This window comes from Perca fluviatilis, chromosome 18, assembly GCF_010015445.1.
Source record: "Perca fluviatilis chromosome 18, GENO_Pfluv_1.0, whole genome shotgun sequence".
Classification (NCBI taxonomy): Eukaryota; Metazoa; Chordata; class Actinopteri; order Perciformes; family Percidae; genus Perca; species Perca fluviatilis.
The window spans coordinates 15954749-15970662 of NC_053129.1; the positions used below are offsets into that span (position 1 = coordinate 15954749).

General features: G+C 42.5%; 1 protein-coding gene across 15 annotated transcripts in view; it reads right to left on the reverse strand.

Moving 5' to 3' along the window:
* Nucleotides 1-15914, reverse strand: part of epb41l2 (erythrocyte membrane protein band 4.1 like 2) — a 58580-nt gene that overhangs the window by 33128 nt on the left and 9538 nt on the right. For 14 of the 15 annotated variants that reach the window (XM_039781056.1, XM_039781066.1, XM_039781065.1 and 11 more), the window contains exons 2-4: nucleotides 4030-4252; nucleotides 3681-3869; nucleotides 1801-2073 (exon numbers count right to left, since the gene is read on the reverse strand). In XM_039781056.1, the coding sequence (XP_039636990.1) occupies nucleotides 1801-2073; nucleotides 3681-3869; nucleotides 4030-4239 (672 nt within the window). In that variant the 5' untranslated portion in view covers nucleotides 4240-4252. Of the gene's footprint in view, nucleotides 1-1800; nucleotides 2074-3680; nucleotides 3870-4029; nucleotides 4253-7709; nucleotides 7970-15914 lie in introns of those variants that run through there. The other variant, XM_039781054.1, reaches the window with a different exon arrangement.

Below are 15914 nucleotides of genomic sequence, written 5' to 3' on the forward strand. Positions count from 1 at the left end.
ATTACACTGGAATAGATTTGATGCCATTGGTTAATAAATAGGACAGACGGATGATAGAAGAATAGAAGTGAAGAGTTGGAGTAGAAACTGGTGTGTGTGTGTGTGTGTGTGTGTGTGTGTGTGTGTGTGTGTGTGTGTGTGTGTGTGTGTGTGTGTGTGTGTGTGTGTGTGTGTGTGTGTGTGGTGTGTGTGTGTGTTTGGAGGCCTGCTGGGCAAAACAGAAAATTTAATCTCTGGAATGCATTGTGCATCTCTCACCTAACTATATGTGGGTGCATGGAGAATGGTGTGTGTGTGTGTGTGTGTGTGTGTGTGTGTGTGTGTGTGTGTGTGTGTGTGTGTGTGTGTGTGTGTGTGTGAGACAATAGCAGTTAGACGCAGTATCAGCATTTTGGTTGCGAGACAAAGCAGCTAGTGTTCAAACAACCGGAGACACTCACAGGCACGCCGTTGGGCGTTGGCATACTGTAGATTAGGGAAAAGGGTTTTTCGCTGTGGTAAAGTTGCCAGTTGCCAGTTGCCATCCCCAAATCAAATGGAGAAATTGAGACATTTGACGTTGAAATGCTCCCTATTCTGTAGAGGGGCCCTTGAACCAGGCACTTAACTGTTAACAGTTCCAGGGGACCTGGACAGTGGCTATTCTGGGCAGCTTCCCACTGAATGTGAGTGAGTGTGGGAATGTGAGGAGGAGTGTTGCTAAAAAAATAAAAAATAAAAAATAAAAGTGAATGCTGCTTGGGAAACAATTTTTTTAACCAGAAGATGTGGTAATAATGAGAAAAACACTCATGTAAAAAAAAGGCCCATCGGATAATAAGCGATAGCGGAGAGACATTTCTGGTCAAATTATTTATTCTCATCTCACACTAGAGTTTTAGTAAAGTAAATACCAAATTAAAACATGTATGGGGAGCTACTAGAGAAATAGTTTTAATCACTATTGATAATAAATGGTTACAACAGAACCTGGGACACCGGCATGTGATGTTGTGTGTAGAGGGGTAGAGGACACGTGCTTGTTAGGGAGTAACAGATGCAGAAAACTAATCTGGAGGGACCCCCATAATCTGCCAGGTTTGTGTGTGTGTGTGTGTGTGTGTGTGTGTGTGTGTGTGTGTGTGTGTGTGTGTGTGTGTGTGTGTGTTCTGGTCACCAGACAAGCCCCTGTAGCGTGCTCTGCTGTGCTCTGCATTTATCCCTTAAACCACGCCCCAAACAATGTGAGCAGGTGCTTCTGCCATAACTGCACTTTGAGTCTAAAAGTTAAATACCCCCATGCTCATACTTACACACACCCCAAATCTGATCCTATTAGCAATTGCATCATTGACATACTGCCACTCAAGTGTGGCCTACTCAACTAGCAAGAGGACATAAGACGGACAATGTGTAAATCTCCGTCAGTAGCTACTTGAAACTTTCAAAAAGACAACAACCTGTTGACTTTCCCCATTGATTCCCATTACAGTATGTACAGTATGTCAGTGTCTAATTGGTCACTGAAGTGGGCACATCAAATAGAGAAATGCAGATTAGTTATAGACATTCTTTTTTCATCTCGCATCATGACACTTTAAAAGTGGAAAATATTAAAGTGGAGAACTACAAACATTCTCCATGTTCTAACAGATTCCACAGTTTTGTACACATAACACAGTGATTCAAGCCAATGGCATCAGAACACAACTAACCTCTATCCCCTTGTTTTTCTTATCTAAACAGATGTGAAGGAAATGTGCTTTAACATGTGGCAGCAGCATCACAGCAACCGGTCGCAGAGTTTTGTCCAAGTCTTACCTCCACTTCGCAGTTGAAGTCGGTCCCGTCCAGGAGGGCCACGTGACACGCCATCAGCTTCATCTTGGTCTTCCTCACCAGACGAAGAGGAGACTGGAAAATTGAGGTGTGGCCTTCTTCTCCTCCTCCACCTCCTCCTCCTCCTCCTTCCTCCTCCTCCTCCTCTCCTTCTTTCTCCTTCTTCTGCTCCTCTGCCCCCTCTCCCTCTGTTGTCCCCGTGGTCTCGTCTGGAACTTTCTCAGCGCTCTCTTCCAGCTTCTCCTCCTTGGCAGGCTATCGGAGGTTGCAAAGGAAAATAGGAGAATAACACAATTACATCAAACCACAGTTAAACACAGGGCTCCCCACTGTGGCTGTCATGTAAAAACATCTTTGAAAAAAAGGAAATCACAGAAAATCTGACTGTCCAAAGTAAGTAAGAGGGAAGACTGTGTTTGTTATTCCCCTTCTAGTCTGAATTTGCTCTTAAAAACGGTAGGCGTTTCTTTTGGCCTGATTACTGAAACGTTGATGTCACTGGGTGGGCCTGGGTGGCCTAATGTGATCACTGGATGGAGCAGTTTGTGTGTGTGTGTGTGTGTGTGTGTGTGTGTGTGTGTGTGTGTGTGTGTGTGTGTGTGTGTGTGTGTGTGTGTGTGTGTGTGTGTGTGTGTGTGTGTGTGTGTGTGTGTGTGTGTGTGTGTGTGTGTGTGTGTGTGTGTGTGAGAGGAGCAGCAGTTTTAAACAGTCGGTGTGTGCTACCGTGCCTTTGAGCATTGTGAAAGATGCTATCTGACTAGCTAACAACCTCTCATCCCTGGGTTTGTTGTTCATGTGCATGAGTAACTCAAGTCTGTGTATCCAAAACAATATGTGGCTGACTGACAAAGGAGGAAATTTGTTTATGCAAAAAGTGTTTTCACCAGCTTACTGTGTGTGGTAGTTTCTCTTCTTTACGAACTAACTCGCAGCACTTTTGATATAAATCCAATATTGCCAATAAATAAGGTCAATTATAATGCCACAATCAAACTCTTTTTGCTCTATTCACAATAGAATCTGAATGGTCAAGCCATTCCTTTGGTTTAATCAGAGTAAACTAAATCCATGCATGTCTTCTGAAAAGCAGTATGGTTATAGGTGGGCCAAACTACTGCAGTATACTTTCACCGGCAAGGATTTTCCTCTTCATACGCAAATGATTATGCTGAAGGATTGGTTCGACATTTTGGGAAATTCACTTATTCGCCTTTCATGCTGAGAGTTAAATGAAAACGTCGACAGAGGTTCCCAAGCCCTGGTCCGCGGACCAGTACTGAGAACGTATGCAACTGGGCCGCAAGGAAACCATATGATTTGGCGTGAAAGCTGATTAATAATTAAAGTGAATTTGTACTCAATTACAGGCTATTTTTGCTATTGTTAACTTAAAAACGGTTTTTCCTCATCCCTCCCTGCCATGCCCCCAACAGTAATATGCTGATGCCACCAGGCCCCTGTCATCACCTTTTAGAATGCAGACATTCGGCACAGAATTCATTGTTACCGTCTGTATATTTTAAAATTTGAGTAAGTAGCCACAATGAAATGAATGAATGAATGAATGTCAAGTTTCGGTTTCTATTTAGTTTTTTATGCTTGCACACTTTCTTCTGCCCCCCCCCCTCTCTTTCTTGTCTGCTTCTCTCCCCCTCCCGGTCATTTAATAACTCACATCGAGGCTCATTTGTGTAATGAGAGAATAAACAAAGACAGATCACGCCTCAAACACAACACCATTTGCGAACCTACAGGCGAGTCCTGCAAGCAGACTAAGGACAGACCCCCGGTCTACTTTATCTTCCAGCATGGTTACCGTGTGACGGGGTCTGGGGAGAATTTACGCCACGTCCTACCAATACCTCAGTGTCTGCGCTGGCGGTGGAATGAGATTCTGCTTCTTTGTCCTTCACTTGCTCTGACTTTACTGCCTCTTTCCCTTCCTCCTCTTCCTCTGCGTGACCGTTGAGTTCTGGGGCAGGCCCGTCCTCTTCCTGGGTCACCTTGCTAACCGCTTCCTCTGTGGGTGGGACCTCCTTGGTCGGAGACGTCTTCAAAAAGAACAGGCATTAAAAATCTGTTAAAAATAGTTATGACTGGAACATAAAAATGACTGCTGCTTAATATAATGTGATACATAACTTAAGTTAATGTAAGCAAGGTTTTCTAATCCGCCATGACAACGGAGTAAGTCTATAATAAGAATTTGACCTGGCTCTGAGACTTCTGCTTCTTAAGCCATGTTGGCAGGTATCGAGCTATTCCTTTTCCCTCTTTCTCCTTCTCTTTCTCCTTCTCCTCTCCCTCAGCGTTGGGTACTTCCTGGGTTTCTTCCTTTGCCTTCTCCGATTGGTCCGGCTGAGCGGCTGACTCCTCGGCTTTCTCCTTCACCTCCGTCTCAGAGCCTGCTTCTGTTGTCATGGTGACAGGTCAACTGCAAAGTGAGGACGAAGAGAGATGGAAGAGCGTTAGATTTAAAGCATCACATAATGACAAAATTATTCCGTACGTGTATTTTTTATGAATATATATATATATCTATATATCTATATCTATATCTATATCTATATATATATATATATACTGTGATATTCCTATCTTAACAATGATAGCATTTTGTTTTGGCTGCTGGTATATCACCAAGAGCTGGAGAAAAATCAGACTGCCCCACTGAATTTGGCACAAATATAAATCTTTCATGGCAACTTGAATTTCAGTCTGGAATATTTTTTATAAACGAGCCACATGGTCTCATGGCTTTTTGAGAGCGATCAATGTTTGACAAAGAAAATCTCTCTGGAAATATAAAGTGCATAGGTCCTTTAGTCATATATTAAATATATTAGGGTTGTTAGTTATCTGATTCTGGCCCTTTGGCTCATAGCTGTTAGCACATGAGCTCATAGCTGTTTGAAACATTAGCTCTTGGATTGGAGTCATCCAAGTCCCTTTTACACAAGTACACAAAAACAGAGTTGAGGATGTCATTATGTCACACAACGAGTTTCATCTGGGTCAACAGCTGGTTACGAACGCGCACACACACACTGAGGGGAAATTACTCAATTCTTAATATCTGAGTCATTGGTTTTACCCTGCAGCTGTGGTCAACACACACACACACACACACACACACACACACACACACACACACACACACACACACACACACACACACACACACACACACACACACACACAAAAAAAAAAAAAAAAAAAAAAAAACACACACAAACACACACAACAAAAACAAAAAAAACACACACACACACACACACACAAAATATCTTTGGCAGACACAGTCCACACACACACTATCAAGCACACCCATACTTATTCACATACACTAATTTTGTTGATAAACACATATACAATACGTTGGTTCGGGACACTGAGCATAATGTGCAAACCACACACACAGAGTCTACCTACATAGTCTGCTTTGCTTTGGTACGGTGTGTGTGTGTGTGTGTGTGTGTGTGTTCCTGAGTGTTTTTACACAAGCAGCTTCAGGCTCAGGGTTAAGCATGATTCATACACCTTGAAGTCAGTGTCATCCACTGTCTTTTCAATCCATCTAAGCCCGTTTTCCTCACACCATGTCTCTCTGGCTCCCCTCCCTCTAATTCAATTATTCATTACGTCGCATGCATTTTACTTTCTAACCATCTCACCATTTCTCTGACTTTCTCTTTTCTGCCCTGCCACCTTCAATAAGAGAGGAGACACATACACATCCACAGTGCAGCAGCGGTGTGTAGGGAGGGGGCAGGGGTAAAAATAGTACATGTCTCCTTACGCATGATCAGCTAAATGAGGCAGTGAGGGGGGGTGGATAGAGAGAGGTGTATGTCGGTGTGTGTAAATGTCAGAGAGGCAATGTAATACTATGTGTGCTTGTGCAGATAAGGAGAAAAAAAATATATACGTTTTGCTTATATGTTATCAAGAGGGAATCCCAGTGACATAACTGAACAAACTGTACTCGGTCCTAAGTCCTTTGGTTCCTATTAAACCATAACAACATAAATATTTAAGTCAGGTTCGCAAATAATTTTTTTAGCCAGTGTGGCTGTAGGGATGTAGGGCAATATCTGTCCATCTCAACAACCACTGGATGGATTACCCTGACATTTGCAACAGTCCTTTCTGATGGCCAGAGGATGAATCCCGGCGACTTTGGTGATCCCTTACTTCCCATCTAGCGCCACCAGCAGGTCAACGTTTTCACTTAATGAAGTATCTATATCTAATATCTATATGAAGACATTCATGGTTCAAAGAGGATGAATCTTTGTGACTCTGCTGAGTTTAATCCATGTTGAACCACCTTGGCACTGACCAAAGTGTAGCTGTAACGCAGGGTTTTAAATGTGCAATACTTTGCGAAAGTGTGCAGGCCGCCATCTGTGCAGGGGATCCAAATACATTTTAGATCAACTTGAGCATATTTTTGACCCCGTGTATGAGACGATAGATATGGGTCATCCCCAATTTGTTCCTTTGTTTGTCCAGCCCTTAAGTCAAGTCATCAAAACAGGTCTGTTAGTACCTACTTACTGCAGTTCCCCAGTTCCCAGTGTTTCTCAATGAACTAGCTAGCAGAGCCTGTGTGTGTGTGTGTGTGTGTGTGTGTGTGTGTGTGTGTGTGTGTGTGTGTGTGTGTGTGTGTGTGTGTGTGTGTGTGTGTGTGTGTGTGTGTGAGAGTTGGCATCAGAGTGCAGCTTTTTGCAAGATGTTCGTCACAGCCTCTTAGGCCTGCTTTAAACCAGTCCCCCTCTCTCTCTCTCTCTCTACCGGGAACCTTGTTCTACCTCTCTCACAACTTACTAGCACACTCTCCTCTCTCTTCTACTCTCCAGCCAGGGGTTCCTCATCCTCTTTTTCTCTAAATCTCTGCACTCATCTCTTTCCTCTCCCAATCCCTTTCTTCCGGGCCCCCTTTCAAAGCCCTCCAATCGTCCGCTCGCATTATCTCCCCCTAACCCCTCCTCTGCCTCTCTTCTTCCCACAGTCCATATAAACAATACCAGTGCCATTAGTACCTTCTGTCTCTTCATACATACACATATGCACACACGGAATGGTTTGTGGCAGTAAAATCATCTGCATCGCAGTTTTTTTATTTTATTTTTATAAATGGGTTAAACATGCTTTCAGCACAACTGCGTCATGAACTTCTCTCCTGTATGAAAGGGGTTGAACTACTTCCAGACATTATGCGTGTTCTTGTTTCATCCTGAAAGTATCTCTTCATTTGCCTAGAGGCGAGTACTAACCCTAACTGTCGTGTTGTTTTCTCCGACTATTTCACAGTCAATTAGCAGCGTTCAAGTAACCCAGTTGTCCAAATAGGCAGGAGAAAAGCCTGCAGACACGCAGCTACTCCTGCCAGTTGATTCAGACGAGGCATTTCTGTGTTTAGGTACCTGCCTTTTTCCCTCTCTCTCCATCTGTTTCTCTCACCTAGCATATCTACAACTCTTTTCCTCATCTTATCACTATCTATAAGCTTACATACATGCCGGCAACTTGCTCTTGAAAGCAGCTTATCAGTATTTATTTTAGTTTTAGTTAGTATTACTTTAATCTTATTATTTGCTTAACTCAATCAGATTAGAATATGATGTTTTCTCGACACAAATTCCACCTGCTGCAAGTATGAACAGCTGTTGCATGTGATCGTCACAGCAAAGATGAAAAAGTAACTCATACAGGGATTTACAATGACTGGACTCTTTAATCTTTACCTCAGCAAACAGCTCCTTCAGGCTTTACTGCTGTACGACACAAGACACTAAATCCAGCCTTCTAACACTAGTTACTTTTTTTCAAAATGAATGGATGAACGAATGGTTGAATGAACTGATGGACACAACTAATGACCTTACCTATCGTTGCTTCTGTTGCTCTCTTTCTCCCCCTGTGACTTTCCTTTTTGCCTCTTCTCTTTACTTCTTCTCACCTCCCGTTTTCCTTCTATTTGTCCTCACTTTCTTTTACTGTTTTTCTCTTGCCTATGTCTGTCTTTCCTTCACTTCCCACCTCTTAGCAAATGTCTGCCCTACAAACCGTCATTGCCATTTTCTCTCTTCCATCCTCTCTCGTCTCTCTCGGAGCTCAGCGTCTGCTTCCCTCAGGACTATCGCTCAGAGAAACAGGGCAGAGAACGAGAGAGTGGGGGGTGGGGGAGGGGGGTGAACGAGAGGAGCAGAGCACAGGCAAACGGAGTGCTGGAGGAAGAGAGATGGAGAGAGGTGAAAGAGGGATGGAGGAAGGAGAAAGGACAGAGAGAGAGATAGAGAGAGAAGACCACACCCAGTGTGCATGCATCCTGAGGCAGATTACTAATGGATACTAGCATGGACTAGCCAAAATCCCTCAGGGAATCTCCTCAACATTACCATTACCTCACGTTCTTGGCCTGCCATATTTTGCAATTACATCTTCTGAGGAAAGGAAACATCACTAAATAAAATAAATCAATTAAACAGAGACCTTTCAGACAATAACACCAGGGAAGAAACATGATATTGAAAAAAAAAAAAAAAAAAAAAAAACCCTCTCCTTTTTTTTTTTTTTTTTTTTTGTTTGTGGGGGGGTTATAAAAAAAAAAAAAACTTTTTGCGGCGGGGGGGGGGCCCCAAAAATATTTATTTAAAAACACACACACACAACAAAATAAAAAAAAAAAAAAAAAAAAAAAAAATTTCCTTTTTTTTTTTTTTTTTTTTTTTTTTTTTTTTTTTTTTCTATCCGATAAAGCAGATATGACAACACAGTCACATCACAGTCTAATAAAAAGAAAACTCACTCTAATGTAACTAAGGGGCAGAATGGGGGCAGAGAGGGGAGGAACTGGTTTCCATGGCAACGCCATTCATGGCCTACAACAATAAATCCCCATGGAGACAAGAGATTACCACAGCAAAAATACAGATTAGTGGACCAGCGTGGAAGTGACAATGGAGATTATTACCGTGCCTAAACCCATTTCAAACCACATCAGATTTACAGCAGATATTACATGCTGCTGGACCTACAGGAACTGCAGCAGCTACTTTCCCCTCCCTCCCTCTCATCCTCGCTGATGCACCACACCCACTTGAACAGGGTGCTTGGCTTACAGCAGGCCTGTAAATGATACTTAGGATATCCGTCCGCTCTATGTCATTAGTAGTAGTAGCGGTTGCTCCATGGTGTGTGTGTGTGTGTGTGTTTTGAGCCATTTCATTGTTCACTGTGAATTTTCAAGACGGCATCAAACCAAGCTCCTCAGCTTCTAATACTTGATCCTCCATCAGAACAATTAAGCGAGTAAGTTGCGACAACTATAATCAATGCAACCCTCCAACCCACTGGACCAAGTACCAGAGGGAGGGTTTGATACACTATTCACAAAGCCAAAGGGCAGAGAACAACAAAAACATCCCACTCGTTTAGATCCTGGCCCGATGTCATTTCCAACCATACAGCTATTCATTCAACACAAACCTCTAAAGCGCTTGATAAAATGTGAGAAGTGGGCAGTGATTCAGACGTCTGAAAACAGGCTAACCAGCCTTGTGTGTGAAAGTAGGTGTTTTTATACCATAACATACACATCTTCTCAAGGGAGGTGTGTGTACGCATGTGTAGCTGTAGTTTCAACCTCACGCACACACACACACACACACACACACACACACACACACACACACACACACACACACACACACACACACACACACACACACACACACACACACACACACACACACACACACACACACACACACACACACACACACACACACACACACACACACACACACACACACACACACACACCCCAAAGTATATTAAACCTCAATCACAGTTTTTAACCAGCAGTACTTGAAATAGATGCAAAATAACACATGTATCCCTAAAGCTACCATTGTCTGCGGTCAGTATAGATATTATTAATTGTCGTTTGTGTCACTGCTGTGCATTAAAGTGATAGTGGTAATTTCACGTCCTAGTCCTTGCCCATGATCTCAAGCTAAACACCCCAGAGCTTTTCACTGTGAACATGCGCGTAGCGTGACGGTAGCGTTATCAGCTGAATATTTAGCGGACGGCGTAATGGATCAGTGTCTCTCATTTCCCACTAATAATGCCCGAATGATACCAAACGTCTACAGTAGTACAATAGGTTATGCACTCATAAAACGATGGATTGTAAAATTTGTGTACACCAGAAGTTTATGTAAATAACACTTGCCTGCTGGCTTCTGTTCTCTGCTGCTGCTGCTGCTGCTACTACCGGGCAGTAAGAGTGCTTAGTGACATCTACAAATTACAACACCAAAAGAGATGCAACAAAAATATTTATTAATTTAATGATTAAATAAGGTAATGTCTCCAAACTTACCTCAATTATTACTTGTCTCCTGCTAGTTATACTACAGCACTTACTTTAAAAAATAAGTTAAATTAAAAAATATTTTTGTTGCATCTCTTTTCGGTGTTGTAATTTGTAGATGTCCCTAAGCACTCGTCTTACAGCAGCAACAACAACAGCAGCAGAGAGCAGGCAAGTGTTATTTACATAAACTTCTGGTGTACTTTACAATACATCGTTTTATGAGTGCATAACCTATATATACTAGTGTAGACCTTTGGTATCATGTCGGGCATTATTAGTGGGGTAATGTTAAGAGACACTTCGGATCCATTAGCCTCTGCGCTAAGCTATTCAGCGGCTAACGCTACTCTACGCTAACTCTCCCAATGTTAGACCCAGGTGAAAAAAGCTTCTGGGGGGGTGTTTGGCTCGAGGTCATGGTGCAAAGGACCCTAGGGTGAAATTACTCCGAACCATCACTTTAAACAGTTAGTGTTTTAATTGAGCTGAAAGGGTTGTTTTTGACAGCTGGTGAACACTAAGGGCAAAAAGGTTCCAATAAACATTGGAAATCGACTGGCCATCATTCAGCTGAGACTAATGAATTAAAACTCCAATCCAGCAGATCGCACTGGGACATCCCAAATGCTGAACAAGCTAACAGGCAGCCACAGTCCGACAGCTGACAGTTACTGGCTCCCAGTTTGGTTTTGAAATAACCGCACACATACACACGCAGAGTGCAGAATCCTAATATGTGCTGTTCTCTTGTATGATCTGTCCATCTGTCATGCAATGACACATGCATACACACGCACATATACCAAACACACATGTAGGCACAGACTCACAGAATCACTGATAAACACACCAGCTATGGGATTGTGTTGACACACACACACACACACACACACACACACACACACACACACACACACACACACACACACACACACACACACACACACACACACACACACACACACACACACACACACACACACACACACACACACACACACAGTGTGAAAAATGTGACCATGCTTGTCCCTTTACACTGCACTCTGACCCTCAAACTGCGGATTACACAAAGGATAATCCCTGTGTGTATGTTTGTGTGTCTCTCTGCCAGTCTATCCATTCATCCCTTCATCTTCCTCTCAGTCTCTGTCCATCTCTCCCAGCTACACCCGATATCAACACTTGGCCGCCTTCAAAGAATACATGCACTCACACAAACTATGTCTCTTTGCTGCCTTCAGTTTGAGCTAAGCTTAAAGAACGGTCAGCTCATAAGGTATGTTTAAATGACCAACACTATGTCATTACTTTTGTTACCGTATCATTACTGTCATAACTGCTGTTGTCAGCTGCAAAACTATATGGCAGAACCAATTGAGTTTTACTCTTCATCAACACCAAGACGCTCCATTTAGCTCTATGCTACTAAAACTAATAATCATCACTTTAAGGATAAGTATGGATGCTATGGCTTGCGACTTTGCTAAAGCTTTTATTGCAAAGTAGAACAAAATTCCATCAATTCATTTTGCATTATTGGTAAAAACTATGAAATACATTTGTGGGAAATGTTAGATGAAAAAAGAAATGTATTAGCAACTACTACAACTAGATTAAATAATACCAAGACATTTTTATGAACCCTATCTTCTAACGATATAAGTCTCTTTCTCTCTTTCTGTGTGTGTGCGCGCACGTGCGTGTGTGTGTGTGTGTGTGTGTGTGAATAATGGGTAAGCTCATAACGACTATTGTTAGCTGCTAAACTCCCCTATTCAACGATTAAAGCAGTCAGGCGCAAGTGCCCTGTGTGTGTGTGTGTGTGTGTGTGTGTGTGTGTGTGTGTGTGTGTGTGTGTGTGTGTGTGTGTGTGTGTGTATGTGTGTCAGGGAGTGAAAAAGACAGGAAAGAAGAGAAGAAGAAAGCAGGCATTATCTGGGAGGATAGAAAGAGGGAGCATGTGAAAGAAAGAAAGACAGCGCAACTCATAGTGAAAAAAAGACACTTGGTGTGGTCTCTTCAGAGTAGCAGTGGGTGTGGTGTTACTATGGCAATATACATCCCATAGAGGGTGGCAACAACAGGTGCCTTGGCAAAACAAATGATATTATAGCCATCAATGCTCACTATTACAGCTGCCTGGTGAAGCAAGTTGATACAAATGAAGTGAACATCCTACCCCTCAGGCACAGATAGACGGAGAGCTTTCAAATCGGTTAGCACACTGTCGAAACATGGCATTTTTAAAAGCAAACTTACACAATAAATCACCCTTATCCAGCCGAATATCACTAATAGGACACAACAAATAAGAAGGTGGCGCCACATCCCACAGTTAAGGGCACATATTTAATCATTTAGTAACAAGATGAGAGGCATCGGGATCTGTTTGACTGGTGAACGATCGATCGATCGCATCTTACATTTGCTTCACAGCGATTAATCAGAGAAACCCGTCACAATGTCAGGAGAAAAGAAACCCCTCCAAGTAGATAGAACCTTTATTAGGATGTGACCATGCATGTATAGCTGCATCAGTAAATATAATGCAACAAGTAGCAAGCTTGGTCAGGAGCACTTGTTCTGCAGTGACGCAATAGTGGGAATGTAAGGTACTCACTCACACACACACACACACACACACACACACACACACACACACACACAATTCATTTTCTAACTACTAACCTTAACCCCGTACTCTAAGATTAGCCATTCCCCTTGTGAATGCCATAAGATGTCCTCATTATTGAACATCATCCTGTTTTTCTCAATTACTGTGAGGACACGTCGCCTCTACAGTCCGGACACTCGTACGTCATTATGTGAAATATGTTGCAGCGACCGGCTCTCCTCATTTGGTCAACGACGTGACCAGACAGAGTCAGCCTAGTATCAGTTAATCCCAGACCGGTGACCCCCTGACCCCTAACCAGGAAACAGGAAGTGTGGCAAAGGGGGCAACTTTAAACCCTGCTTCTCCTGTTTCGCTTGGTTAATCTCCATATATATATATATATATATATATATATATATATATATATATATATATATATATATATATATATATATATATATATATATATATATATATATATATATATATATATATATATATATATATATATATATATATATATATATATACATACACACACACACACACACCCCAAGTTACACCCCCTCTCCTAGGTAACTAACTTCTGTCACTTAATAGGTATTCTCGTAGTTTTGACATGTGGGAAAAACTGTCTATTGACCCTGCTTTCTGCCCCCCTCCCCTCCCCTCCCTCATTCACAAACACACACAGTTCACAGGGTTCTTTACACTCTTTCCAAGATGTTTAACAAACTCCAGAGCTGCTCAAAGGCTAGTAATGAGAACAAGTTAGATGGTCTGCACTCCATCTCGACCCTGTTGCCCCAGACACTCCTCTCACTTCCGTTTCCTCCCCTCATCCCTTCCTCTTTATCGCTCTGCACTGGTAGCCCACCTCCTCTGTGCTCCCCACTTCTTCTCTTCCCGACTTTTGTGACAGCCCAAATGTATGAAGCAACGAATGAATATTCAGTCCCTCCAGAAAAACACGATTATGCGATTGCATAATTCAATGCATAATCAGCCAAAGTCCAGATATTTATGGGGGGGCCGCATTTTTTCAAATACGCCGCACTTTCGCCGCATAAATTGCCTATTTCTGCCCAAAATATGCAGATTTTATAATCCCCGCATTTTCGTTGCAAAAACGTCACACATATCTTAGCATAAAGTTGAAAAATGTTGCGTTTACTCAAAGCCGGTCTATAGAAAGCCGTTCCACTCCCTATTCAGCCCCATTGTACCGGATTTTGGTTGCAGTTCCACCAGAGGTGATCGCGGTCCAGTGCAAAATGAATGGGACTCTATGGAGCTAGACGGCTAAATGTGTCTCTTTCACCCGATTGTCGTTGAGAAACCTCAGATTTGATTGTAGTTTTTGCAAGTTCAACATGGGTTATAGGTCGAAAGTTGAATGAACGAGTACTTATGTCCTTTTGATTTCTTACAGGGGGAGTCGTTGTTGCCCGTAACACGCTAGCATTCTGCTAATGAATGCTGATTGGTCAGTGAAGGTCCGATTACGATCGGAGATCCCGCTTGACGGCATCAGCAGTGTGTATTTTCTTTGCCTCCCCTTTCGAATGCAGCATTCAAATTACCGTATTTTCCGCACTATAAAGGCGCACCGGATTATAAGGCGCACCTTCAGTGAATGGCCTATTTTAGAACTTTTTTCATATATAGGGCGCACCGGATTATAAGGCGCATAGAATAGAAGATACTGCAGTCAAACGTTTGACTGGGGTTGCGTTATGCATCCACTAGATGGAGCTGTGCTAAAGGGAATGTCAACAAAACCGTCAGATAAAGTCAAACTTTATGAAGCGTTCTGACAACTCCGTTCACTCCCTCCTTATAGCATTTAAATCTAAGTGGTCCGAGAAATTTGGCGATCGTCTCAACGTGGTCCCTGACATGTTGTCATCGGCTTGTCCGCTTCCATTGGCCATATCAGAGGCAAACCTGAACGGATTGGCTAATATGAGCTACCAATCGAAAGCTTAGAAGCTAGGGAATACGATGACGCCCACGATCATGTAGCAAGCTGGGCAGAGAAGCTAACGGCGATGACAAGTGCGGAAATGGAAAACGGCTCCGCGTTGTGATTCGGCCAGAAACTTCAACATTGTGAGGGCGAACAGATCATTTTGGAATATAAAGCTTGGATATTACATTTCCTTGGACTCTTGTGGATTTATGAAAATCAAGTTTTGGCCAAAATACCACTTTGTTGCTGAAAGGAACAAAATCAGGTATGGATGCACTCTCGACACCTGCGCAGATTATGGCTGAATTGTTTTATTGTAAATTGTTTACTTTGTAACAGTTGTGTAACTGTTATAAATCATCGTATGCTTTGTATGTGGGCTTAAGTTAATCATTAGAGGCTAAGCTTTCAATTGGTGTGTCGCATGGCTGTATATTTTGAATATTTAATGCTTTAAAGTTATAAAAACGCGAATTAGTGGAAGTTATATCGAGGTTACAGCGACGCAGTGTCCCGTCAACGGGGCAGTGATCCGAGAGGTTGATCCATATATAAGGCGCTCCGGATTATAAGGCGCACTGTCGTTTTTTGAGAAAATTAAAAGGCTTTTAAGTGCGCCTTATAGTGCGGAAAATACGGTACTAGACAAAAAATTATATCCTGAGAAAAGTGGATTTTGAGGGCTATAGCTCCATAGAGTCCCATTCATTCTGCACTGGCCGGTGAGCGCCCCCTATATGGAACTCTGCTGGAACTGCAACCAGTTCAGAAGCCGGAAGTAACGAGGGAGTGGAACTTCTTCCTATATTAGAAATTCTTTGGTTTACTTCACACAACAGCAGCCATTTTCCCCTGTTGCCATGGGAACGTTATGAAGTGACGTAATTACACGACGTGAACATCATCGAAAAGCGGGGTGTTGGGGTAAAAATCACTTTTTGTTCTCTTTTTCATCAAACCGCAGTTTTTGCAAGTTCCTGCAATTTCATCGCATAAAATTGCATAAATATCCCGCATATTCCATCGCATTTTTTAAGAAAACGTGCCGCATAATCAAGGATTTTTGCCCGCAACAATCAAAAAAACTCCGCATTTTTCTGGAAGGACTGAATAGTCAA